We start from the raw sequence: 22,057 nt of genomic DNA, 5'->3' as shown, positions 1-22,057 counted from the left end.
AATTAATATTATTTTGTGGGCTACAGCGCCTCCCGCGACCCAGAGGGAGAAGCGGCTTAGGAGTTGTTTTGTTCGTGTATTCGAAAGTAGAATAAGATTTCATTTAACCGTTTAGGTTATAACAAAAGCAAACAATCAGGTCACTAACTTAACATTTTGGTACCTAATTTATGTTTTCTGTAACACTAGCAAGAGTTCCATTCAACCTGATGAGAGAGTGCGGTGCGCTTTGTTTTAACTCACTATATACTTGAGTTTCCAGTACAAATCTCAGTGTGCTTGTGGGTGGAGCTTGAGTAGTTCATTTGACTTGGCCTACTGAAAGGAGAAGAAAACCTTCAACAGTTGAGATGGTGATATGTAAATTCCCAGATAGGAAGCATACATCAGTCCGGTGGCCTGGTAAGTTCAGCACCCCACTGACTGCCACCCTTGGACCACCCAGATTATTATCCTGCATGTATGGCCTTACTAGTTTTTTAAATGTACATTTTGGAAAAAAAACATAAGTTAATTAAGGTAAACTCTCCAAGTTGAATAGTTAAGGGAAGCTGTTCTTGAACTGCTTTAGAAAAGGTTGGCATTCAACATTTAACTGACAGATACAGATAAAGAAACCCCTGTTTGCTTAGAAAGATTAACATCTCTTAGCTAATTAACTTGTTTTAAAAGCATGGCTTTGTTTATTCGTTGTTCAGTGTTTATGTTAAAGAATTTCCAGTTCGGTTAAATTATCTTTAAAAGTTTCCAATGTTTTATCTATATAATAATAAAGGGGGAATAGTTCCATCTTCATGTATTTTGACCACCACAAGCTGTGGTGAAAGCTGGCTGTAACTTTGCAAACGATGTCAGGAAATCGTACAGTAGCTGATCGTGAAGAGTGAGGCTATGATAAACTATGGAGCACTAAATAAAGAAAATGGTCAGCATGCATAGAAATAAATTAGAATAGTCCTATTAAAGATTTCCAGCTTCCCCCCTCATGAGTCACTTGTCACCATTTAGAAATACAGTTGCAAAGTAAAAAGTGCTTCAAAAGTCATTACGTCTAGTGGTTTAGGTAGACATGAGGTAGTAATATGTTTATTACAAAAGATTCAGTGGTTGTATGAGCCTATAATTCATATTCATTTTAAATATGTTGGCAGTGAAAAAGGCCTATGGATATAGCCCAATGGCCAGAGAATAAACACATCCCTGGGCTGTAGCTGCAGCTCTGGAGAGACTGAGATGGCTGCTATCAACATGTACCACATGTCATATAGGCACGGCTGGAAAAGCGACAGTTTAAAAGAATCACTATTTGTAGATCACATGGTAGCAAGCACAATGTGAGCCTGCCCCTCCGCTCTGCTGCCAGGTCTTTCTTAGGACCGTCTATGTTTTTAAATCACAGATCTAACCAGGGACAGGCCACCAAAAATGGGCACTGTCCCCAGAAAACAGGGCTATCTGGTCACCCTACCTCACAGAAGGGACACTCCCAAAGTGAATCTGTAAAAGGAAAGGAAATGTTCTTAGAAAGAAATTTAAATCTACATGACCGTTTCTGTATTTAGTTATCTTGAAGTTTATAGTACATACACTCACCGGCCATTTTATTAGGCACACCTTGCTAGTAAAAGGTTGGACCCCCTTTTGACTTCAGAGCTGCCTTAATTCTTCATGCCTCACTTTCAACAAGGTCCTGGAAGAATTTCTCAGAGATTCTGGTTGGTTATTTGAGTTCCTGTTGCCTTTCTATCATCTGGAACCAGTCTGCCCATTCTCCTCTGACCTCTCACATCAACAAGGCATTTTCGTCCACACAACTGACCGCTCACTGGATATTTCCTCTTTTTTGGATCGTTCTCTGTAAACCCTAGAGATGGTTGTGTGTGAAAATCCCAGTAGATCAGCAGTTTCTGAAATACTCAGACCAGCCCGTCTGGCACCAACAACCACACCACGTTCAAAGTCACTTAAATCCCCTTTCTTCCCCGTTCTGATGCTCGGTCTGCACTTCAGCAAGTTGTCTTGACCACCTCTACATGCCTAAATGCACTGAGTTGCAGCCATGTGATTGGCTGATTAGCTATTTGTGTTAACAAGCAATTGAAGCAATGCATACAGAAAATCAGTGGAGAAAAAGTGGCATTTTCTGCATTACCACTAGTGCACCACCCAGAAAAACAAAAAAGCCAGGGCACCATGGGTGGCAGTCACCAGTGGGCCACCAACTTTGCCATTAATGTGCCAACAGTAGTCCGCAGTCCTCTTGCTGTCTGGTTATACCTCGAGACATTGAATGTGGCACACAGCACAGTGTTTTTCTATTAGTTTTGTATAGATGTTCAGTTTAAGACGACATTTGGTAAAAACGACATGCAATTTATGCTGCATTTCATGTACCTATATACCAATATATATATATATATATGTGTGTGTGTGTGTGTGTATATATATATATATATATATATATATATATATATATATATATATATATATATATATATATATATATATATATACCTCTATATATATATATATATATACACACACACACACACACACACACATACTGGTTTCCATGTTGGATGGGGACCAACTTTCTGACCATCATTTGCGGGGACCACCCTTTCTAAAGGTCCTAGACATTTGAAAAAAATCAGGAACACTAACCGCATCATTCTAAGCCTATACACGACTTAAAACATCCGAAACGATGAAGTAATGTTTTCCCCATGCTATATGGGGACTTATGAAAAATCTAGTGAACATGGCTGATGGGGACAAAATTTACATATTATTTGCATAATTCACACAAATTCCCATTTGATTTGTGGGGACCTCAAAAAAAACATAAGTGTATTACTAATGAAAAATTACATTAATTTAAATAAAGTAAATACTCCAAAATTGCATTTGTTAAAAAAAGGTTTAATCTATAGCTAAGAATTAAAAGACAGCAGTAGTACACCAATAACAGCTCAAGTTCTAAAATATAGCTTAGCTGTTCACAATGTAGGTAAGTAGCATGAGGCCTGCAAATGGTGCTAGTGATGCAAAGCATTACACATACCTATAACAACTAGTGCTGTGCATGTTGTCCATCTTCATAACAGCAGAATTTATGTTTGAATGACTGATATTCCTAGTTTTGATAGGAATATCAGTGTGATTAAAGTGAATATTAACAGATGAAGCAGTGAAAGTATATTTCTATTCACACACAAAGCACTGAAAGTGCAGTTATTAATGTCTGAATATTTTATATCATACAAAAACGCGACCATGACAGAGAAGTGGCTTGGAAAATGGATGGATGGACAACAACTCAAACCTTTAATCCCTTCTGCTTTTCACTGTTAGAGCTACTCTTTCTTTAATTCTCATACAGTCATAACTCATTTTTTTCAAATATATTTTTAACCACTCAACCACCCAACATCAGCTAACTACTACCTGTTCACCTCACACTTCTTATCACTAAAGGGGAACTGTCATGGCCCTCTACACCCTCAGAGAGGACCTAAGATATTCTAAATACAGGGGGTCCTCGACTTACGACGTTGATCCATTCCTATGTCGCGTCGTAAACCGATTTTCGGTGTAAGTCGGAACATACGTACATACTGTACGTAAATAACATACTGTAAGCACTTATCAAAACTAAAATGGCGTACAATGCGACTGGGGTGACGCCGTCCTCCTCGGTCCTGAGCCGCGTAACCGTGTATTCTTTCGCTGCGCACACCAAACACGAAGTTCGCGTTACGACGTTTACGACGCAAAACCACTTAAGTCAAAACAAGGCTTTATACAGTAAATGGGAGACGTGTCGTAACCACGAAACATTGTAACTCGGGACTGACGTAACCCGAGGACCTCCTGTATGCTTTAAAATTGAGCAGTTCTAATTTTATCTGATCATCTTCTGGCAAGCAACATCTAAACAAATACAAATCAGAGCAAAAAAATCAGCAAGCCTATTCAGTTTGTATTGGAATTTGAAGTGTCAAATTAAAGAAGCCCCTTTGTCAATCTGCTCGGCTGTGTGCGTGCTGTTGTGATGTGAACGCTTGTATGAAATGTTGGTTTTGTGTGGTATAAGGTCGTGACTGTCAGGCATTTTGAATTCCAGCCCATCATTTCCATATTCCTCTGGAGTGCACACAGAACTTGTATGATGCACACTGCTTAAGAAATTAGCTGTTTAGTTCAGGTGATAATCCTCTCTGTGCTATTTGCTCGTTGCAATTCTGAAGCTGAACTATCATTTTAATTTTTGTTTCTTAACTTTTGCAGCACTTTTGGAGAGGACACCGTAAACGAGACTGTTTTTTTTTTTTCTTCAGATGTGGGAAGGGGGGTCAGAGAGCCGAAGTTTGAGTCATAGTTTGCTACTGTTTATCACTGTAATACAACTATTATTGCTATCTACTAATTGAACCTGAAGCTCATTGAAGACATTACACACATCTAAATTGCAGAATTAAAATTTTAATAAGTTCAATTTCACTTTTTGCCCAACTTTTTTCAAAGGCGTTCCGCATACAAAAAGAAAAAAAAACAAATAAAATCTTTAGACATAACATGACCACATGTCCTTGTTTCTACACTCATTGTCTATTATATCAGCTCCACTTACTGTATAGCTGCAGTCCATCTGTTTCTCTGATACTCTGTTACCCCCTTTTACCCTGTTCTTCAGGGGTCAGGACGCCATCTACCCTCACATAGCAGGTCAGTGTTACTGCAGTGCTGAGAATGATCCACCACCCAAACAGTACCTGCTCTGTGAGGGTCCATGGGGGTCCTGACCACTGAAGAACAGGGTAACAGAGTATCAGAGAAACAGATGGACTACAGTCTGTAACTGTAGAACTACAGAGTGGAACTATACGGTCAGTGGAGCTGATAAAGTGGACAGTGAGTGTAGAAACGAGGAGGTGGTCAGAATGTTATGCCTGATTGGTGCAAATGATTCTTTTCTAAAAACATTTGCCAATAAACATTTAGCATTTTTTGCTATTTTTTTTCACTTCAGAACAAAATAACAAAATGTGGAAATGCTTTTAAAACAACAGGAAATAAGCTCCACCTTTTTGCTGAAATATGAGAAACAAAAATGACCATACCGTAGAGTTGGTAATCTTCACATTATGTATGCTACAGTTTCTTTTTGTAGGCCGTAATGCGATTGTAAACATAGAACTTCAGGTTCTGCCAGTCCCGGTTTTTAAGAGCTTCTGGTTCAGCCCTTAAGCACCTCTCACAGTCACTCTTTGCTGGTACAGTGCAAGCTGTTATGAATCGATTCATGTGCCTTTCCACCGCCTGCACCTCTGTCTGCTTCCAGGGTCTTTTCTTCTTCTGGGTAGCTTTACCTGAAAGCGGTCAGAAAAAACAAATCTGTAATTGAAAGGATAAGGAAGATTCTGAGCTGGAATTCTGATCTGAAGTTTTAATCCTATATCAGTACATATGTAAGCCTCTAAAATACAGTGCTACAGCACAGTACAGTATCAACTTTAGCTTTGTTAAAAATGATTTCAGGTGATATTAAAGTTACTTCATGTTGTGTTGCTTTTACAGTATAAGTAATACTGCAAGTACAAGTAATACTATGCATCCATCCACTCATTAAACTGCTCGAGCCTCTGTGAACATCCAGCACTGGCAGTTGGTATAGGGGCTAGTTATTGCTAATATTTTAAGTATTAGAACAGTTACTGTTACGAGTCCCATTTCAAGCACCTAGAAGACTCTACCAATGATTCAAGTAACCCCACCAACAACTACAGATGGATTTCTGAGCACTGTGATCTTGAGATCCATGTGCATACAGAACAGAACCACTTAAAGCAGTTGGGCACAACAATTCGGCAGCAAAGTGTTCAAACCATAAAGGTATTTATGGAAACATCTTAAAAGGGAAACAATAAAAAACAAAAACAGCATTAGCTGACTTAGTATGGATTTTATTAAGTAGGTGAATGCTTTTGCCCAGAAATTGGTGAGCACATAAATACACTATATTGCCAAAAGCATTTGGTCATCTGCCTTCACATGCATATGAACTTGAGTTACAGCCCATTCTGAATCCATAGGGTTTAATATGATCTCGGCCCACCCTTTGCAGCTATAACAGCTTCAACTCTTCTGGGAAGGCTTTCCACAAGGGTTAGGAGGGTGTTTATGGGAATTTCTGACAGGTCCCCGTTCTTCCAGAAGCACATTTGTGAGGTCAGACACTGATGTTGGACGAGAAGGCCTGGCTCGCAGTCTCCGCTCTACTTCATCCCAAAGGTGTTCTATCAGGTTGACGTCAGGACTCTGTGCAGGCCAGTCAGGTTCTTCCACAACAAACTTGCTCATCCATGTCTTTAGGGACCTTGCTTTGTGCACTGGGGCCGTCCTCAAAACTGTTCCCACAAAGTTGGAAGCATGAAATCTCTTGGTGCTGAAGCATTAAGAGTTCCTTTCCCTGGAACTGAGGGGCCAAGCCCAACTCCTGAAAAACAACCCCACACCATGATCCCCCCTCCACCAAACTTTACACTTGGCACAATGCAGCCAGACAAGCACTGTTGTCCTGGCAACTGCCAAACCCAGACTCGTCCATCGGAGCACTACGCACCTCAGCATCCGCTGACCCTGCTCTGTAATTTTACGTGGCCGACCACTTCGTGGCTAAGTTGCTGTCGTTCCCAGTCACTTCCGGTTAGTTATAATATCACTGACAGTTGACTGTGGAATATTTAGCAGTGAGCAAATTTTACGACTGGACTTGCTGCACATACCGTCCGATCACGGTACCACACTGGAATTCACTGAGCTCCTGAGAGCGACCCATTCTTTCACTAATGTCTGTAGAAGCAGTCTGCAGGCCTAGGGGCTCGGCTTTATACACCTGTGGCCATGGAAGTGACTGGAACACCTGAATTCAATGATTGGATTGGTGACTGAATACTTTTGGCAATATAGTGTACCTGGTTAAAGAACTCCCTCTGTTACTGTGTTAATGATTGGTTTAATGAGTGAGCAACAGTTTGTGAAATCTGTAAATTGCTGTACTGCTCATTTTTTAGCCTTTACAGAGAAAAGTAACAAAAATTTAAATAGCACAGATTTTTAATTTTTCAGTGACAAAATTACTGGGGATGCATCAATAACACAATAATATAATCAATAACATTGTACCAGCCGATACCATGCTCATTAACTTGTACTTGACCTCAAAAAAATTTACTGTTATCAAAATCCAATACCAGCTGATACCTTGTGGCATAAGCCAAGTGTGCACTGCTGCACAAATGAACAAATGACACCAGCTGGCAGTGAAGGAGGTTCTGCTCTCACAGAGAAAAGTTGCAGACTCCATGAGAGTCAGACCAAAATCCGTCTGTAACCTTAAGCGTTCCTCCTTGGCAGATTCCCACCAGACATAAACTCAGATGCACATGCAGTCATTCTCTCTAAGAACTAAACAATTCTAAGGAGGTTATGGTGTTGTATGGCAAAATCAGTATTGGCAAGTACTAAGAAACATGTACTTTTGCTAAGTCTGGAAAAAAATGGTATTGATGCACCAATAAAATTACAAGCAGATGTCAGGTGGTCAGTGATTCAAAGGTGGGCAGTCTTTTTATATTCCCATGTGGCTGCCACAGCATTTTCTAGTTTAATTCATACACTGACAGTATGTCTCTAACATACAAAATAAAAATGTGTAAAGAGATTACCTTTGGAAGAATGCCTCATAGCACCGAATCTTGAAGGTGTCTCATCTTCATCTGATAGTCGTTTGTATTTCTTAGGTGGTGGTGGTGGCGGCATTTCATTCTTCTTGGTGGGAGAAAGTGACTCTTCTGCTGATGGCTCTATAGAAATTAATTCATAATCGAATAATTTCAAAATGCCTCAGAATGCTGACAATACATTAAGGATGTTTGAGTTATAGTTAGTGCATTTAAGTGCATTAAACCATTAAAGCATAATTGTGCAATTAAAGCATAAATTTTATAAGTATATTCATCTTCTTTTTATTATAATCAGTGTACAATAAAAAGCCACGACAAAAAGTGCCAACCGGCTCAAGTTCACTCAGTTTACCTGGGTAGTCTAGACAGCTAAAAGTGTTTAGACAAAAAACAGACCTAACCATGAAAGTATGACTGTCATGGAATTACAGTAGGTTTGATTTAAGTATCCCATTAATTATGTTTGATTTTTTTTTACATCACTGTTTTTGTTTTTTTTGTTTTTTTTACAGTCATTCCATATCCTAAAGATATGCACATTTGACAAACTATATTACACTATAATGACAACAAATCATTGTCATTATCCATTAGTTAGCTAAATAACTATATAATAATAGCTGAAACTCCTATGTGTTGGGACTTACAATAAAAAGCAAGAAATTAAGTTTATCACGATAGAGGCAAAATATACTGTTTCAACAGTAATTTACTGACAAAACATACCATCAACAGTAGATGTTGATGATGAACGCTTTTCCTCCTGTGCACTCGTGTCTTCATCACTGTCCAGAATTTTTTCTGTGAGACATATACAAAGTATAGCTTAACAATGTGATTAAACAAAAAGGAATAGAGAATAAACAAATGAAAGTCAAATAACTCACCATCTGGATCTATCCCAATTTCATCCAAGTTCTTGCCATGAAACTCTGCTAATCTTCCTTGCTCCAGTGCCATTAGAACTTTGCTGATCTTGGCGAGCTGCAGCGTCTTCTCAGGTAGTCGATAGAACTCACGATGGATTCTTATATCATGTCCAAGAAAATTGGCAAGCTGATCCATCTCTGTATCTGTCATGTTCAGGACTGTTGAAAGGGTTGCAGCATGCTTTCGCAGTCTGGTAGATGTTAGCGACTCGGGGCACCTTGCACCACATGCCTTTGCAAAGCCACGAATGCAGTCTGAACCTCGGAAATGTGTCATAGCTTCTGGTCTTGCAAACATATAACCATTGTCCTTTAGAACCCCACAAGCCTCTCTCTGCTTAACAAGGAGTTCTAACGCACCCAGCATTTTTGGAGTCAGAAGAATTGGAACCGGGCGACCGCGTTTTCCTCTAATAACAATCCTTGAGAAGTGTCTGCAGAGTTTTTTTTCCACTTCAGAGAGCGCCCAGTCCACATCCACATGTGGGTCAGAAGTGTCTCTTGATGAATATTGCAGATAAGGGCATGCTTGCCACCTCTCCTTCCCTGCGCCGGTTAAAAAGTATGATCTGGGCCAGACACACCTTTGCCAGCTCCATCCAGGCCTTTGTAGAGGGACTTTCAGAGAGTGAATTGTACCACTCATCTTGCACTTGAGTGAGATATGCATGCATTTTTTGGACATCTTCGGTAAAGGGCATGACAGTAGGCACATTCCACTTTGCTTCCCTGATGTTCCTCAAAGCTGTAGCCGAGATCAGTTCATTCCACTTTTCCTGATGAACATCCTGAAACTCACTGGCATTCTTCACAAGTTTGTCATTGTTTGAGATTAATCCCTGAGCTTTTAAGAGTTTGCTTACTTTAACCAGGGTATTCCCAAGTTTGTTTGCTAGTGATGGAATCAAAAACTTATTTGTTTCACTGTCATACCCACATGTCAACTTGACAGCTTTGACAGTCTCCATGTACTTCTTTGGATTTATGAGGTCTTCCATTTTTTTTAAGGTGGTGACTTTTCTAGCATTGCGAATCAGCCTTCCCATTTCTCGCATCTTCTCTCGCACAGACTGTTGATTTTTGGCTGATGTTCCACCTTTGTTTAACAAGTGCTGCCCAACATCAATAATGACTTGGTCATTTTTTACTATATCTGTAATTGGGTCAGGATTCATGGCACTGATTACTCCCCACAGTTGTTTACTAATAGTTGAAGGTACAGGCCCTGTGTATGTACACATGGACTGAACACGGTTCTTTCCTGGTTTGGGGGCAACCGATCCAGGTCGAAGTCTACAACTGCGCACATGTCGCCATAGCACCCTTCTTGTAAAAAGTCCTTGACAGTATGCACAGTGCATGAAGTCATTTCCTTGCACTTCTTTAGGTGGACGTTTAAATGGCACTAGTTTTCCCTTTCCTGACTCCATGACAGCAGCATTGTGAGCATAGTTTCCTCGGTTGCGAATGTAGTTTAGATGGGTTTTTCTCTCCTTGGAACCCTTTGGAAAGCTTAAAGCTTTAGCCACATCAGATTTATCTTGGTGTGCATGTTCAAGATGCCTTGCCATCTTAGCATAAGGGATACAGCAATACAAGCAATACTGTCTCTTGTTGTACACTCTCTTCCCACCTTTTTTTGTGCATGCACCAACAACAATGCTGTCATTTACATTCTGACTTGAACATGGTTCTTCATCTGATCCAGACACTTCAGATGTAAGTCTGTGCCTATCAGAGATCATTTTGTCTGAAGTTGTGGAGTCACAGACAGGGGAACTCACTGAGCCATAGACATCCAGTAAATCATCATGAGACTTATATTTTGGTTTAAGGCTATCATCACTGTCCCTTTCAGAAGTAGTATCTGGAATGTAATTATCTGAACTGTCTGGTGTAGAATCATCTTCACCCTCTGATGTAGAATCATACAGTTCATCAGAATTTTCAAGATCTGTGTCTTTTATCTAAAAAACAAAAATAATGAGAAATCTGTAAATCTGCAACAATTAGTTAAACAGTTTATCAGTAAATTGACAAGTAAATCAGCAACTATTCTGACAATTGTATAAGGGTTGATTTTTTACTTCTTGTACAAAAAAAAGTACTGCATGGATTTTCACTGTTTGTTGGTATTTTACAGACCAAATGATTTATCAATGAATAATTCAACACACTGAATAACTGATCATGAAAAAGGTTGTTGTTTGAAGTTGTAAATACAACCTCAGATCTTCGTTTTGCCACTTAATTGAAAACTTACTATGACACTCTTAGTCCGTCTCAGTCTTGGTACAAAAACTTCATTTTTGTTTTCAAAACATGTCACAATCTGTTAATGAAACAAACAAAATAAATAACATTTAACACCATTATTTGGAGAGACACATACACACATATTACTTGAAAAAAAATGAACAAAGAAAAACATCAAATTCATAACAGAATATTTCTTCTTGTCCAATCAAGCTCTGCATTCATACATGTTAAACAAAATAACCTTTCTGAGAATATTTCACACTATATGCTAAAGTTCCTTGTGGGAACCAGTCCAATTTTTCAAACACACTATCTGCTCACACTCTGACTGAAGGTGTGTTGCGGGGACGTCGTGAGTGTCCAGAATAGAATGACAATTAACCAAGATAAAAATCCCTGTGAAAGTTCAAATCTGCTGGAAAAGTTCCAATACCACTCATAACATTAAGCTGTGCGCAGGTATACTGACTCAAACTAGATCACAGTTACAATTAAATGCCTTTTTCCTTTTAGATGCTTAAAATAACAAAACAACAAAAAAGTGACAAGGACAGACTGGAGAATTCAATCTACAGTACCTGTTGAGGAGTGTTGGCTGGACCAGTAGCATCATCCATCTCTGACAGGAGACAAGGATGGGAGTTGCACGCCGCCATAGTATTAACTTTAATGCAGCATGTCTGTAAATGGAAATTTCATATTAAATGCTATTTTAGAAAATGAAAATATAGAAAAAAAAAAAATCTGATGAAAATGCTGCGTGACATGAAAAAAGACTTATTACTTCTTCAGACAAAATCTCTACAATGAGATGCATGGCAACATACACCAGACTTCAGAGAAAAAAAAGTAAAACAAAGAATTTCTTTATGTCAAGCCAAGACCTGTCTACCCTTTACACACCAAAAATATAAGAGGCTTTGTGGGCACCTTTCACACTCTATGCTAAAGTTCCTTGTGGGGACCAGTTTTTATCCAAGTTTTCAAACGCTGTTTCGATCCATTCAAACACACCTTCTGCTCACACACTGACTGAAGGTGTGTTGTGGGGACATCGTGAGCGTCCAGAATAGAGTGATAATTAACCAAGATAAAAATCCCTGTGAAAGTTCAAATCTGCTCTACCTGTCCCACTACCACTAAGCTACTGTATGCACATCATTAAACTGTGTTCGGGTTTACTGACTCACACTAGATAACAGTCTAAATAAATGTCTTCCTCCTTTTAGGTGCTAAAAATAACAAAACTAAAAAAACCGTGACAAAGAAAGACTGTAAAACTCTATACGGAGCTATGAACATGAACGTACCTGTTGAGTAGTGTTGGTTGGACCAGTAGCATCATCCATTTGAGTCTTTGACAGGAGGGAAGGACGGGAGTCGTGCGCTACCATAGCATTATCTGTAATGCTGCTTATCTGTAAATGGATATTTCATAAAGACACTATTTTAGAAAACTAAAACATAGGAAAAAAGGTCAATCTGATGAAAATACTGTATGACAGACAAAAACACTGACTGCCTCTTCAGACAAAATCTCTTAGAGGAGATGCATGGCAACATACACCAGACTTCAGAGAAAAAAAAAGTCAAATCATAAAAAATTTCTTTCTGCCCAGCCAAGCTCTGACCACCTTTACACACCCTAAACAGGTTTTATGGGCACCTTTCACACTCTATGCAAAAGTTCCTTGTGGGGACCAGTTTTTATCCAAGTTTTCAAACGCTGTTTCGATCCATTCAAACACACCTTCTGCTCACACACTGACTGAAGGTGTGTTGTGGGGACATCGTGAGCGTCCAGAATAGAGTGATAATTAACCAAGATAAAAATCCCTGTGAAAGCTCAAATCTGCTCTACATGTCCCACTACCACTAAGCTACTGTATGCACATCATTAAACTGTGTTCGGGTTTACTGACTCACACTAGATCACAGTCAAAATGAATTTCTTCCTCCTTTTAGGTGCTAAAAATAACAAAACTAAAAAAACTTGACAAAGAAAGACTGTAGAGGTCAAATTGAAGCTATGATCATGAATGTACCTGTTGAGTAGTGCTGGTTGGACCAGTAGCATCATCCATCTGAGTCTTTGAAAGGTGGGAAGGACGGGAGTCGTGCGCTACCATAGCATTATCTGTAACGCTGCTTATCTGTAAATGCATATTTCATAAAGACACTATTTTAGAAAACTAAAACATAGGAAAAAAGGTCAATCTGATGAAAATACTGTATGACAGACAAAAACACTGACTGCCTCTTCAGACAAAATCTCTTAGAGGAGATGCATGGCAACATACACCAGACTTCAGAGAAAAAAAAAGTAAAATCATAAAAAATTTCTTTCTGCCCAGCCAAGCTCTGACCATCTTTACACACCCTAAACAGGTTTTTGGGCACCTTTCACACTCTATGCTAAAGTTCCTTGTGGGGACCAGTTTTTATCCAAGTTTTCAAACGCTGTTTCGATCCATTCAAACACACCTTCTGCTCACACACTGACTGAAGGTGTGTTGTGGGGACGTCGTGAGCGTCCAGAATAGAGTGATAATTAACCAAGATAAAAATCCCTGTGAAAGTTCAAATCTGCTCTACCTGTCCCACTACCACTAAGCTACTGTATGCACATCATTAAACTGTGTTCGGGTTTACTGACTCACACTAGATCACAGTCTAAATAAATGTCTTCCTCCTTTTCGATGCTTAAAATAACAAAACTAAAAAAACTTGACAAAGAAAGACTGTAGAGGTCAAATTGAAGCTATGAACATGAATGTACCTGTTGAGTAGTGTTGGTTGGACCAGTAGCATCATCCATCTGAGACTTTGAAAGGCGGGAAGGACGGGAGTCGTGCGCTACCATAGCATTATCTGTAACGCTGCTTGTCTGTAAATGGATATTTCATAAAGACACTATTTTAGAAAACTAAAATATAGAAACAAAAATCAATCTGATGAAAATGCTGTATGACAGACAAAAAGACTAACTACTTCTTCAGACAAAATCTCTTAGAGGAGATGCATGGCAACATACACCAGACTTCAGAGAAAAAAAAAGTCAAATCATAAAAAATTTCTTTCTGCCCAGCCAAGCTCTGACCACCTTTACACACCCTAAACAGGTTTTATGGGCACCTTTCACACTCTATGCTAAAGTTACTTGTGGGGATCAGTTTTTATCCAAGTTTTCAAACGCTGTTTCGATCCATTCAAACACACCTTCTGCTCACACACTGACTGAAGGTGTGTTGTGGGGACATCGTGAGCGTCCAGAATAGAGCGATAATTAACCAAGATAAAAATCCCTGTGAAAGTTCAAATCTGCTCTACCTGTCCCACTACCACTAAGCTACTGTATGCACATCATTAAACTGTGTTCGGGTTTACTGACTCACACTAGATCACAGTCTAAATAAATTTCTTCCTCCTTTTCGATGCTTAAAATAACAAAACTAAAAAAACTTGACAAAGAAAGACTGTAGAGGTCAAATTGAAGCTATGAACATGAATGTACCTGTTGAGTAGTGTTGGTTGGACCAGTAGCATCATCCATCTGAGACTTTGAAAGGCGGGAAGGACGGGAGTCGTGCGCTACCATAGCATTATCTGTAACGCTGCTTGTCTGTAAATGCATATTTCATAAAGACACTATTTTAGAAAACTAAAATATAGAAACAAAAATCAATCTGATGAAAATGCTGTATGACAGACAAAAAGACTAACTACTTCTTCAGACAAAATCTCTTAGAGGAGATGCATGGCAACATACACCAGACTTCAGAGAAAAAAAAAAGTCAAATCATAAAAAATTTCTTTCTGCCCAGCCAAGCTCTGACCATCTTTACACACCCTAAACAGGTTTTATGGGCACCTTTCACACTCTATGCAAAAGTTCCTTGTGGGGACCAGTTTTTATCCAAGTTTTCAAACGCTGTTTCGATCCATTCAAACACACCTTCTGCTCACACACTGACTGAAGGTGTGTTGTGGGGACATCGTGAGCGTCCAGAATAGAGTGATAATTAACCAAGATAAAAATCCCTGTGAAAGTTCAAATCTGCTCTACCTGTCCCACTACCACTAAGCTACTGTATGCACATCATTAAACTGTGTTCGGGTTTACTGACTCACACTAGATCACAGTCTAAATAAATTTCTTCCTCCTTTTCAATGCTTAAAATAACAAAACTAAAAAAACTTGACAAAGAAAGACTGTAGAGGTCAAATTGAAGCTATGAACATGAACGTACCTGTTGAGTAGTGTTGGTTGGACCAGTAGCATCATCCATCTGAGACTTTGAAAGGCGGGAAGGACGGGAGTCGTGCGCTACCATAGCATTATCTGTAACGCTGCTTGTCTGTAAATGCATATTTCATAAAGACACTATTTTAGAAAACTAAAATATAGAAACAAAAATCAATCTGATGAAAATGCTGTATGACAGACAAAAAGACTAACTACTTCTTCAGACAAAATCTCTTAGAGGAGATGCATGGCAACATACACCAGACTTCAGAGAAAAAAAAAGTCAAATCATAAAAAATTTCTTTCTGCCCAGCCAAGCTCTGACCATCTTTACACACCCTAAACAGGTTTTATGGGCACCTTTCACACTCTATGCTAAAGTTACTTGTGGGGACCAGTTTTTATCCAAGTTTTCAAACGCTGTTTCGATCCATTCAAACACACCTTCTGCTCACACACTGACTGAAGGTGTGTTGTGGGGACATCGTGAGCGTCCAGAATAGAGTGATAATTAACCAAGATAAAAATCCCTGTGAAAGTTCAAATCTGCTCTACCTGTCCCACTACCACTAAGCTACTGTAAGCACATCATTAAACTGTGTTCGGGTCTACTGACTCACACTAGATAACAGTCTAAATAAATTTCTTCCTCCTTTTAGGTGCTAAAAATAACAAAACTAAAAAAACCGTGACAAAGAAAGACTGTAAAACTCTATACGGAGCTATGAACATGAACGTACCTGTTGAGTAGTGTTGGTTGGACCAGTAGCATCATCCATTTGAGTCTTTGACAGGAGGGAAGGACGGGAGTCGTGCGCTACCATAGCATTATCTGTAATGCTGCTTATCTGTAAATGGATATTTCATAAAGACACTATTTTAGAAAACTAAAACATAGGAAAAAAGGTCAATCTGATGAAAATACTGTATGACAGACAAAAACACTGACTGCCTCTTCAGACAAAATCTCTTAGAGGAGATGCATGGCAACATACACCAGACTTCAGAGAAAAAAAAAGTAAAATAATAAAAAATTTCTTTCTGCCCAGCCAAGCTCTGACCACCTTTACACACCCTAAACAGGTTTTATGGGCACCTTTCACACTCTATGCAAAAGTTCCTTGTGGGGACCAGTTTTTATCCAAGTTTTCAAACGCTGTTTCGATCCATTCAAACACACCTTCTGCTCACACACTGACTGAAGGTGTGTTGTGGGGACATCGTGAGCGTCCAGAATAGAGTGATAATTAACCAAGATAAAAATCCCTGTGAAAGCTCAAATCTGCTCTACCTGTCCCACTACCACTAAGCTACTGTATGCACATCATTAAACTGTGTTCGGGTCTACTGACTCACACTAGATCACAGTCAAAATGAATTTCTTCCTCCTTTTAGGTGCTAAAAATAACAAAACTAAAAAAACTTGACAAAGAAAGACTGTAGAGGTCAAATTGAAGCTATGATCATGAATGTACCTGTTGAGTAGTGTTGGTTGGACCAGTAGCATCATCCATCTGAGTCTTTGAAAGGTGGGAAGGACGGGAGTCGTGCGCTACCATAGCATTATCTGTAACGCTGCTTATCTGTAAATGCATATTTCATAAAGACACTATTTTAGAAAACTAAAATATAGAAACAAAAATCAATCTGATGAAAATGCTGTATGACAGACAAAAAGACTAACTACTTCTTCAGACAAAATCTCTTAGAGGAGATGCATGGCAACATACACCAGACTTCAGAGAAAAAAAAAGTAAAATCATAAAAAATTTCTTTCTGCCCAGCCAAGCTCTGACCACCTTTACACACCCTAAACAGGTTTTATGGGCACCTTTCACACTCTATGCTAAAGTTACTTGTGGGGACCAGTTTTTATCCAAGTTTTCAAACGCTGTTTCGATCCATTCAAACACACCTTCTGCTCACACACTGACTGAAGGTGTGTTGTGGGGACATCGTGAGCGTCCAGAATAGAGTGATAATTAACCAAGATAAAAATCCCTGTGAAAGTTCAAATCTGCTCTACCTGTCCCACTACCACTAAGCTACTGGACATACAACATTAAATTGTGTTTGGGTCTACTGCCTCACACTAGATCATAGTCTAAATAAATTTCTTCCTCCTTTTCGATGCTTAAAATAATAAAACTAAAAAAACTTGACAAAGAAAGACTGTAGAGGTCAAATTGAAGCTATGAACATGAACGTACCTGTTGAGTAGTGTTGGTTGGACCAGTAGCATCATCCATCTGAGACTTTGAGAGGAGGGTCCGTCCGAAGTTGCATGCCGCCATAGTATCAGCTTGTATGCTGCTTATCTATAAAGGCAGTTTTTAGTGATATGCTTCTGTTTCTGTTTACATTTACATTTATGGCATTTGGCTGATGCTCTTATCCAGAGCGACTTAAAATTCAACCCTAACCCTAACCCATTTGATCATTTTACACAAGTAGGCGAAGGCAGTGTTAGAAGTCTTGCCCAAGGACTCTTATTGGTATAGTGTAGGGTGTTTACCCAGGCGGGGACTGAACCCTAGTCTACAGCATAGAAGGCAGAGGTGTTAACCACTACACTAACCAACCACACTGTTTTACATAATCTGTATGCAATTAAACATTTGATTTAAAATTGTTATTATACCTGCTGAGTTTTCACATTATGTTCATCCCCAGTCTTTAAATGGAAGGGATGGTTGGAGTTCTCTACATTTGCATCATTAGCTGTTTCTTCACCCACCTGCAACATTTTTAATAAGAATTAGTTATAAAGCAGAAATCCGATTCCTGTCTAACTCATGCAGATCCAGAGTTTCACCATTATCTGATTATTCAAGACTATGTAAACACATTGAATTAGATACTGACACAATCTGATTTTCTGCAATTATCAGATTATTAAATGTACACAAAGTGAATCAGTTACTGACACAGTCTGTTATTCTGCAGTTATCAGATTATTAAGTGCATGTAAACACACTCACTAATCTAAAATAATTGGTATTTTGATTGGTATTTTGTTATGCAGATTTTTTTCTCAAAGTAATAGAGACAAACATATTTCTAATTTATTCAAACTATAATTCAAGCACAAGGTTATTTAATACATTCTGAAACACTGATAGCCGTTCTGTTTACTGTGTACTGTGCAACATACCTTTGTTCTCCACGGGCAATCTTCACCTCCATAGTCATAAGTTACTTCTTCTCCTTCTTTGATGTCATTCAAGGCAAACAAACAAAGGTGGGGTTTTCCATTCACGTCAATTTTTTTCATCCTACAGTTTGGATGTTGGTGTTCGTCATTAACTAGCCGTCCAAATGATCCATCTTCTCTAGCGGCATCAATACTTATAAAGATGGAAACATAAAAAAGGGCTTACACAATATATTACACCAAAATTAGAGTATCACTTAGTTTAGCGTAGTATAGTTCAGTATAAGGAGTGTAGTTTAGGAACAACTTGAAATCTTACCACCATGTTTTCCCTCTCCACTTAAACGCAAACATAAATGCAGCACATGACGGGTGGTAAAGTTTTCTTCTTCTCTGGGATTCTGCATCATTTATCATATCTCCTCTATATTCAACAACAAAATCTCCTTTGCAAATTGAACCCTTTGCAAATACACCACGTCCTGTAAAACACAACAAAAACATTTTCAACAAAACAGGAAAACTTTTCTCTATTCTACCATTATTCATTTGTCTATGGTAATATGAACCACAAAAAAAAAACACAAAAATTGACCTCAACAGATGGTCGCTCATTTGAGATAGACAGCAATATAGTGCCTATTTAATGTACCCTGAAGGTTTGCATCAGATGCTCATATGGGCGGTATGGGCAACAATTTATATCATGGTATAATTAAGATTACTGATGCTTTTGGTGTATATCACAGTTTAGTATATTTACATTAATGGCTACCACAAAGGACTGACTTTTACTGCAGCTCACTACACAAGAGGTGAGGGAGTCAGTGAGGTCTGCACTGTTTGTATGTTGTGTTATCTGCATTTACATGCACACTGGTATAAAAGTAATGACAAAACTAATACCTTAAAAAGAGTTTCACCTGGTAAACCACATGAACTGGTATATCACCCAACCAGTGTTAGATTAATAATTACTAACTAATAAATCTATCAGACACCACCTTACCTTTCACTGCATTGATGTATTTCACCTCTAGTCTGCATGTTTTGTCTGTCTTTGAAACAACGTGCTGAATTGCATCCTTAAGGGGACTGATACGGGGTGGCATTTCAAACTGCAGGGAAATATTTCACAAGTTAGTTATCAATGGATTTAATTAAGGATTGAGAACTTTACAATGATTACCTATATATGATTTTTAAAATTTATTTCTTATACCCAGATACTTCAACAGCAAAGGAACTGCATACTTTCAAGATTTCTCATTTTTTCAGGCCACCACCTCTGAAAAGCCTTTGAGTAACATATGAAACTCAAATATAAAACAAAAATGGGAATGTGGTAGAGTTCAGTGTAAAAACAGGTTTGTATAATCCAGCTTCTGGTTTACCATGCCCAGTGTTAAATCACTCAGGGCCAATATCTATATAAAATATAGCTGTGAAATAAACTATAATCAAGATGTTTTATTTGTTTGTTTGTTTTTAACAACCTAGTAAAGTGAATGACACCATGAAATTGGGCTGCAAAGTCAACCTGGTCTGTGCAGTAAAAAGTAGTAGCCTAAGACCTCGAGCTCAGTTAAATAGCTGGCCCAATGCTCTCACTTTGGTTTAGCTCGGTTTAGCTTTCAGTGCTTTGACTTTTTCCCTTCGGTTTTGTTACTTGCTGATGCTCCAACGCCGAAATATGTTGTTTTAACGTCGTAGGGCACAAACCACTTCAGCCGCGGCTGCCGGGAATGGAAGGGATTAAGAGCTTAACCGCGAGGTTGGAACTGGCTTGTGTTTCGAACTGGCCCGCTCCACCTTAAATGAAGCGGCAGTTAATGTTATAAGAACTGAGGCGCCATAATGTAATTGCTGCACCGCTTAAGGTGGAACGGCAAAATTCGAACTAGACGTTGGCGAAACGGAAGCCATCTTCAGCCCACTTTAGCCAGGGCACGATTCTTACCACGAGAAAGGTTTATGAACGTGTTTCTCCATAACACGCAAAACTCTGCCGGGTTCGGTTCGGTACATTTCACAGAAACATTGGACACTTACTGAACACCTCTCAACGCCTCCCTGCCTGCTGACCTCTGGGCTTTAAATCACTTCTATCTGCTGAATGTACAGCTTAATGCCAGCTGTGTTAATGATGAAGGTACACGTGGCTTCAAATTAAAAGTCTGCCAACGTAACGCGCAGATAAAAAGAAAGTTAATTGTATTACATTTCTCTATAAAGCACTCTAGGTCAAAATCTGTGGTTTTATGTGTATTCTATGAATTCACTTAAAGTCACTAAAATGTAAATGTATAATTGTGTGTTTATATACATACATACATACATACATACACACACACTATATTGCCAAAAGTATTCAGTCACCTTTGCAAATCATTGAATTGAGGTGTTCCAGTCACTTCCATGACCGCAGGTGTGTAAAGCCGAGCCCCTAGGCCTGCAGACTGCTTCTACAGACATTAGTGAAAGAATGGGTCGCTCTCAGGAGCTCAGAGAATTCCAGCGTGGTGCCGTGATCGGACGCCACCTGTGCAGCAAGTCCAGTTGTGAAATTTCATCACTACTAAATATTCCACAGTCCACTGTCAGTGGGATTATAACAAAGTGGAAGCGATTGGGAACGACAGCAACTCAGCCACGAAGTGGTCGGCCATGTAAAATGACAGAGCGGTCAGCGGATGCTGAGGGGCATAGTGCACAGAGGTCACCGACTTTCTGCAGAGTCAATCACTACAGACCTCCAAACTTCATGTGGCCTTCAGATCAGCTCAAGAACAGCGTAGAGAGCTTCATGGAATGGGTTTCCATGGCCGAGCAGCTGCATCCAAGCTTTACACCACGAAGCACAATGCAAAGCGTCCCTGTGAGGGATGGATGGGGTCGTCCACAATGCTGGTGGCTTTCCGGATACAACGTGTGATGTAGATGTCCATGATGGAGGGGAGAGAGACCCCGATGATTTTCCCAGCTGTCCTCACTATACACGGTAGGGTCTTGCAATCCGAGGTGGAGCAATTCCCAAACCATCACCTTAGTTTTGTCCACATTCAGAGACAGGTTGTTGGTTCCACACCAGTCCGTTAGCCACTGCACCTCCTCTCTGTATGCTGACTTGTCATTTTTGCTGATCAGACCCACCACAGTCATGTCATCAGCAAACTTGATGATGAGATTTGAGCTGTACTTTGCCATCAGTAGAGTGGACTAAACACACAGCCTTGAGGGGCACTGGTGCTCAGTGTGGTGGTGCTGGAGGTGTTCTTACCCATCCTGACTAACTGAGATCTCACAGTTACAGTAGTCATTGAGGCAGGACACTGGAGGCTTCTTTGGCACAGGGATGTTGATGGTGGACTTGAAGCACATCGGAACGACTGCAGTGCTCAGAGAGATGTTGAATATGTCCGTGAGAACATCAGCCAGCTGTTCGGCGCATTCTCTGAGCACTCTGCCTGGTATGCTGTCGGATCCTGGTGCTTTTCATGGGTTGACTCTATGTAGAGTTCTCCGCACATCAGCAGTGGACAGACACAGTGCCTGTTTACTTGGAGGAGGTGTGGTTTTCCTTACCATCATGCCGTTCTGTGCCTCAAACCTTGCACAGAAGTTATTAAGCATGTCTGAAAGGGAGGAATCACTGTCATAAGAAGGTGGAGGTGACTTGTAGTTGGTGATGGCCTGGATGCCCTGCCACATGTACCGTGTG

General features: G+C 39.5%; 2 protein-coding genes across 6 annotated transcripts; both read right to left on the bottom strand.

Moving 5' to 3' along the window:
* Positions 1-5,054: 5,054 nt before the first annotated feature.
* On the bottom strand, positions 5,055-9,063 carry LOC119262666. Its single transcript, XM_037535740.1, has 4 exons — positions 8,636-9,063; positions 8,475-8,549; positions 7,731-7,868; positions 5,055-5,372 (listed from the first exon to the last, which is right to left on the bottom strand). The coding sequence occupies exons 1-4, from the start codon at positions 9,042-9,044 to the stop codon at positions 5,155-5,157; spliced, it is 840 nt and encodes a 279-aa protein (XP_037391637.1). The 5' UTR covers positions 9,045-9,063; the 3' UTR covers positions 5,055-5,154.
* Positions 8,636-20,736, bottom strand: LOC119262665. Of its 5 annotated transcripts, none has more exons than XM_037535736.1 (16): positions 20,716-20,736; positions 19,346-19,454; positions 18,656-18,818; positions 18,337-18,529; positions 17,824-17,919; positions 17,393-17,500; positions 16,658-16,765; positions 15,923-16,030; positions 15,187-15,294; positions 14,451-14,558; positions 13,716-13,823; positions 12,982-13,089; positions 12,247-12,354; positions 11,515-11,616; positions 10,941-11,009; positions 8,636-10,644 (listed from the first exon to the last, which is right to left on the bottom strand). In XM_037535736.1, the coding sequence occupies exons 2-16, from the start codon at positions 19,446-19,448 to the stop codon at positions 9,166-9,168; spliced, it is 3,069 nt and encodes a 1,022-aa protein (XP_037391633.1). In that variant the 5' UTR covers positions 19,449-19,454; positions 20,716-20,736; the 3' UTR covers positions 8,636-9,165. The 5 variants fall into 5 exon arrangements, with proteins under 5 accessions (XP_037391633.1, XP_037391632.1, XP_037391635.1 ...); XM_037535735.1 differs by lacking the exon at positions 20,716-20,736 and adding an exon at positions 20,389-20,467; XM_037535738.1 differs by lacking the exons at positions 12,247-12,354; positions 12,982-13,089; positions 20,716-20,736 and adding an exon at positions 20,389-20,467.
* Between the last annotated feature and the right edge of the window lie 1,321 nt (positions 20,737-22,057).

This window comes from Pygocentrus nattereri, chromosome 28 (assembly GCF_015220715.1).
Source record: "Pygocentrus nattereri isolate fPygNat1 chromosome 28, fPygNat1.pri, whole genome shotgun sequence".
Taxonomy (NCBI): domain Eukaryota; kingdom Metazoa; phylum Chordata; class Actinopteri; order Characiformes; family Serrasalmidae; genus Pygocentrus; species Pygocentrus nattereri.
Note: the sequence above shows the minus strand (reverse complement) of the source record. Positions and strands in the feature narration are given on the sequence as shown.

Coding starts and splice junctions, on each gene's coding strand:
- LOC119262665 (XM_037535736.1), bottom strand. CDS start 19,448: ATGCCACCCCGTATCAGTCCCCTTAAGGATGCAATTCAGCACGTTGTT. Junction 16,031..16,657: donor CAACCAACACTACTCAACAG/GTACATTCATGA, acceptor ATCCATTTACAG/ATAAGCAGCATTACAGATAA. Junction 10,645..10,940: donor GACGGACTAAGAGTGTCATA/GTAAGTTTTCAA, acceptor TTTGTTTTTTAG/ATAAAAGACACAGATCTTGA.
- LOC119262666 (XM_037535740.1), bottom strand. CDS start 9,044: ATGCTGGGTGCGTTAGAACTCCTTGTTAAGCAGAGAGAGGCTTGTGGG. Junction 7,869..8,474: donor ATCAACATCTACTGTTGATG/GTATGTTTTGTC, acceptor TAATTTCTATAG/AGCCATCAGCAGAAGAGTCA. Junction 5,373..7,730: donor TATGAGGCATTCTTCCAAAG/GTAATCTCTTTA, acceptor GACCGCTTTCAG/GTAAAGCTACCCAGAAGAAG.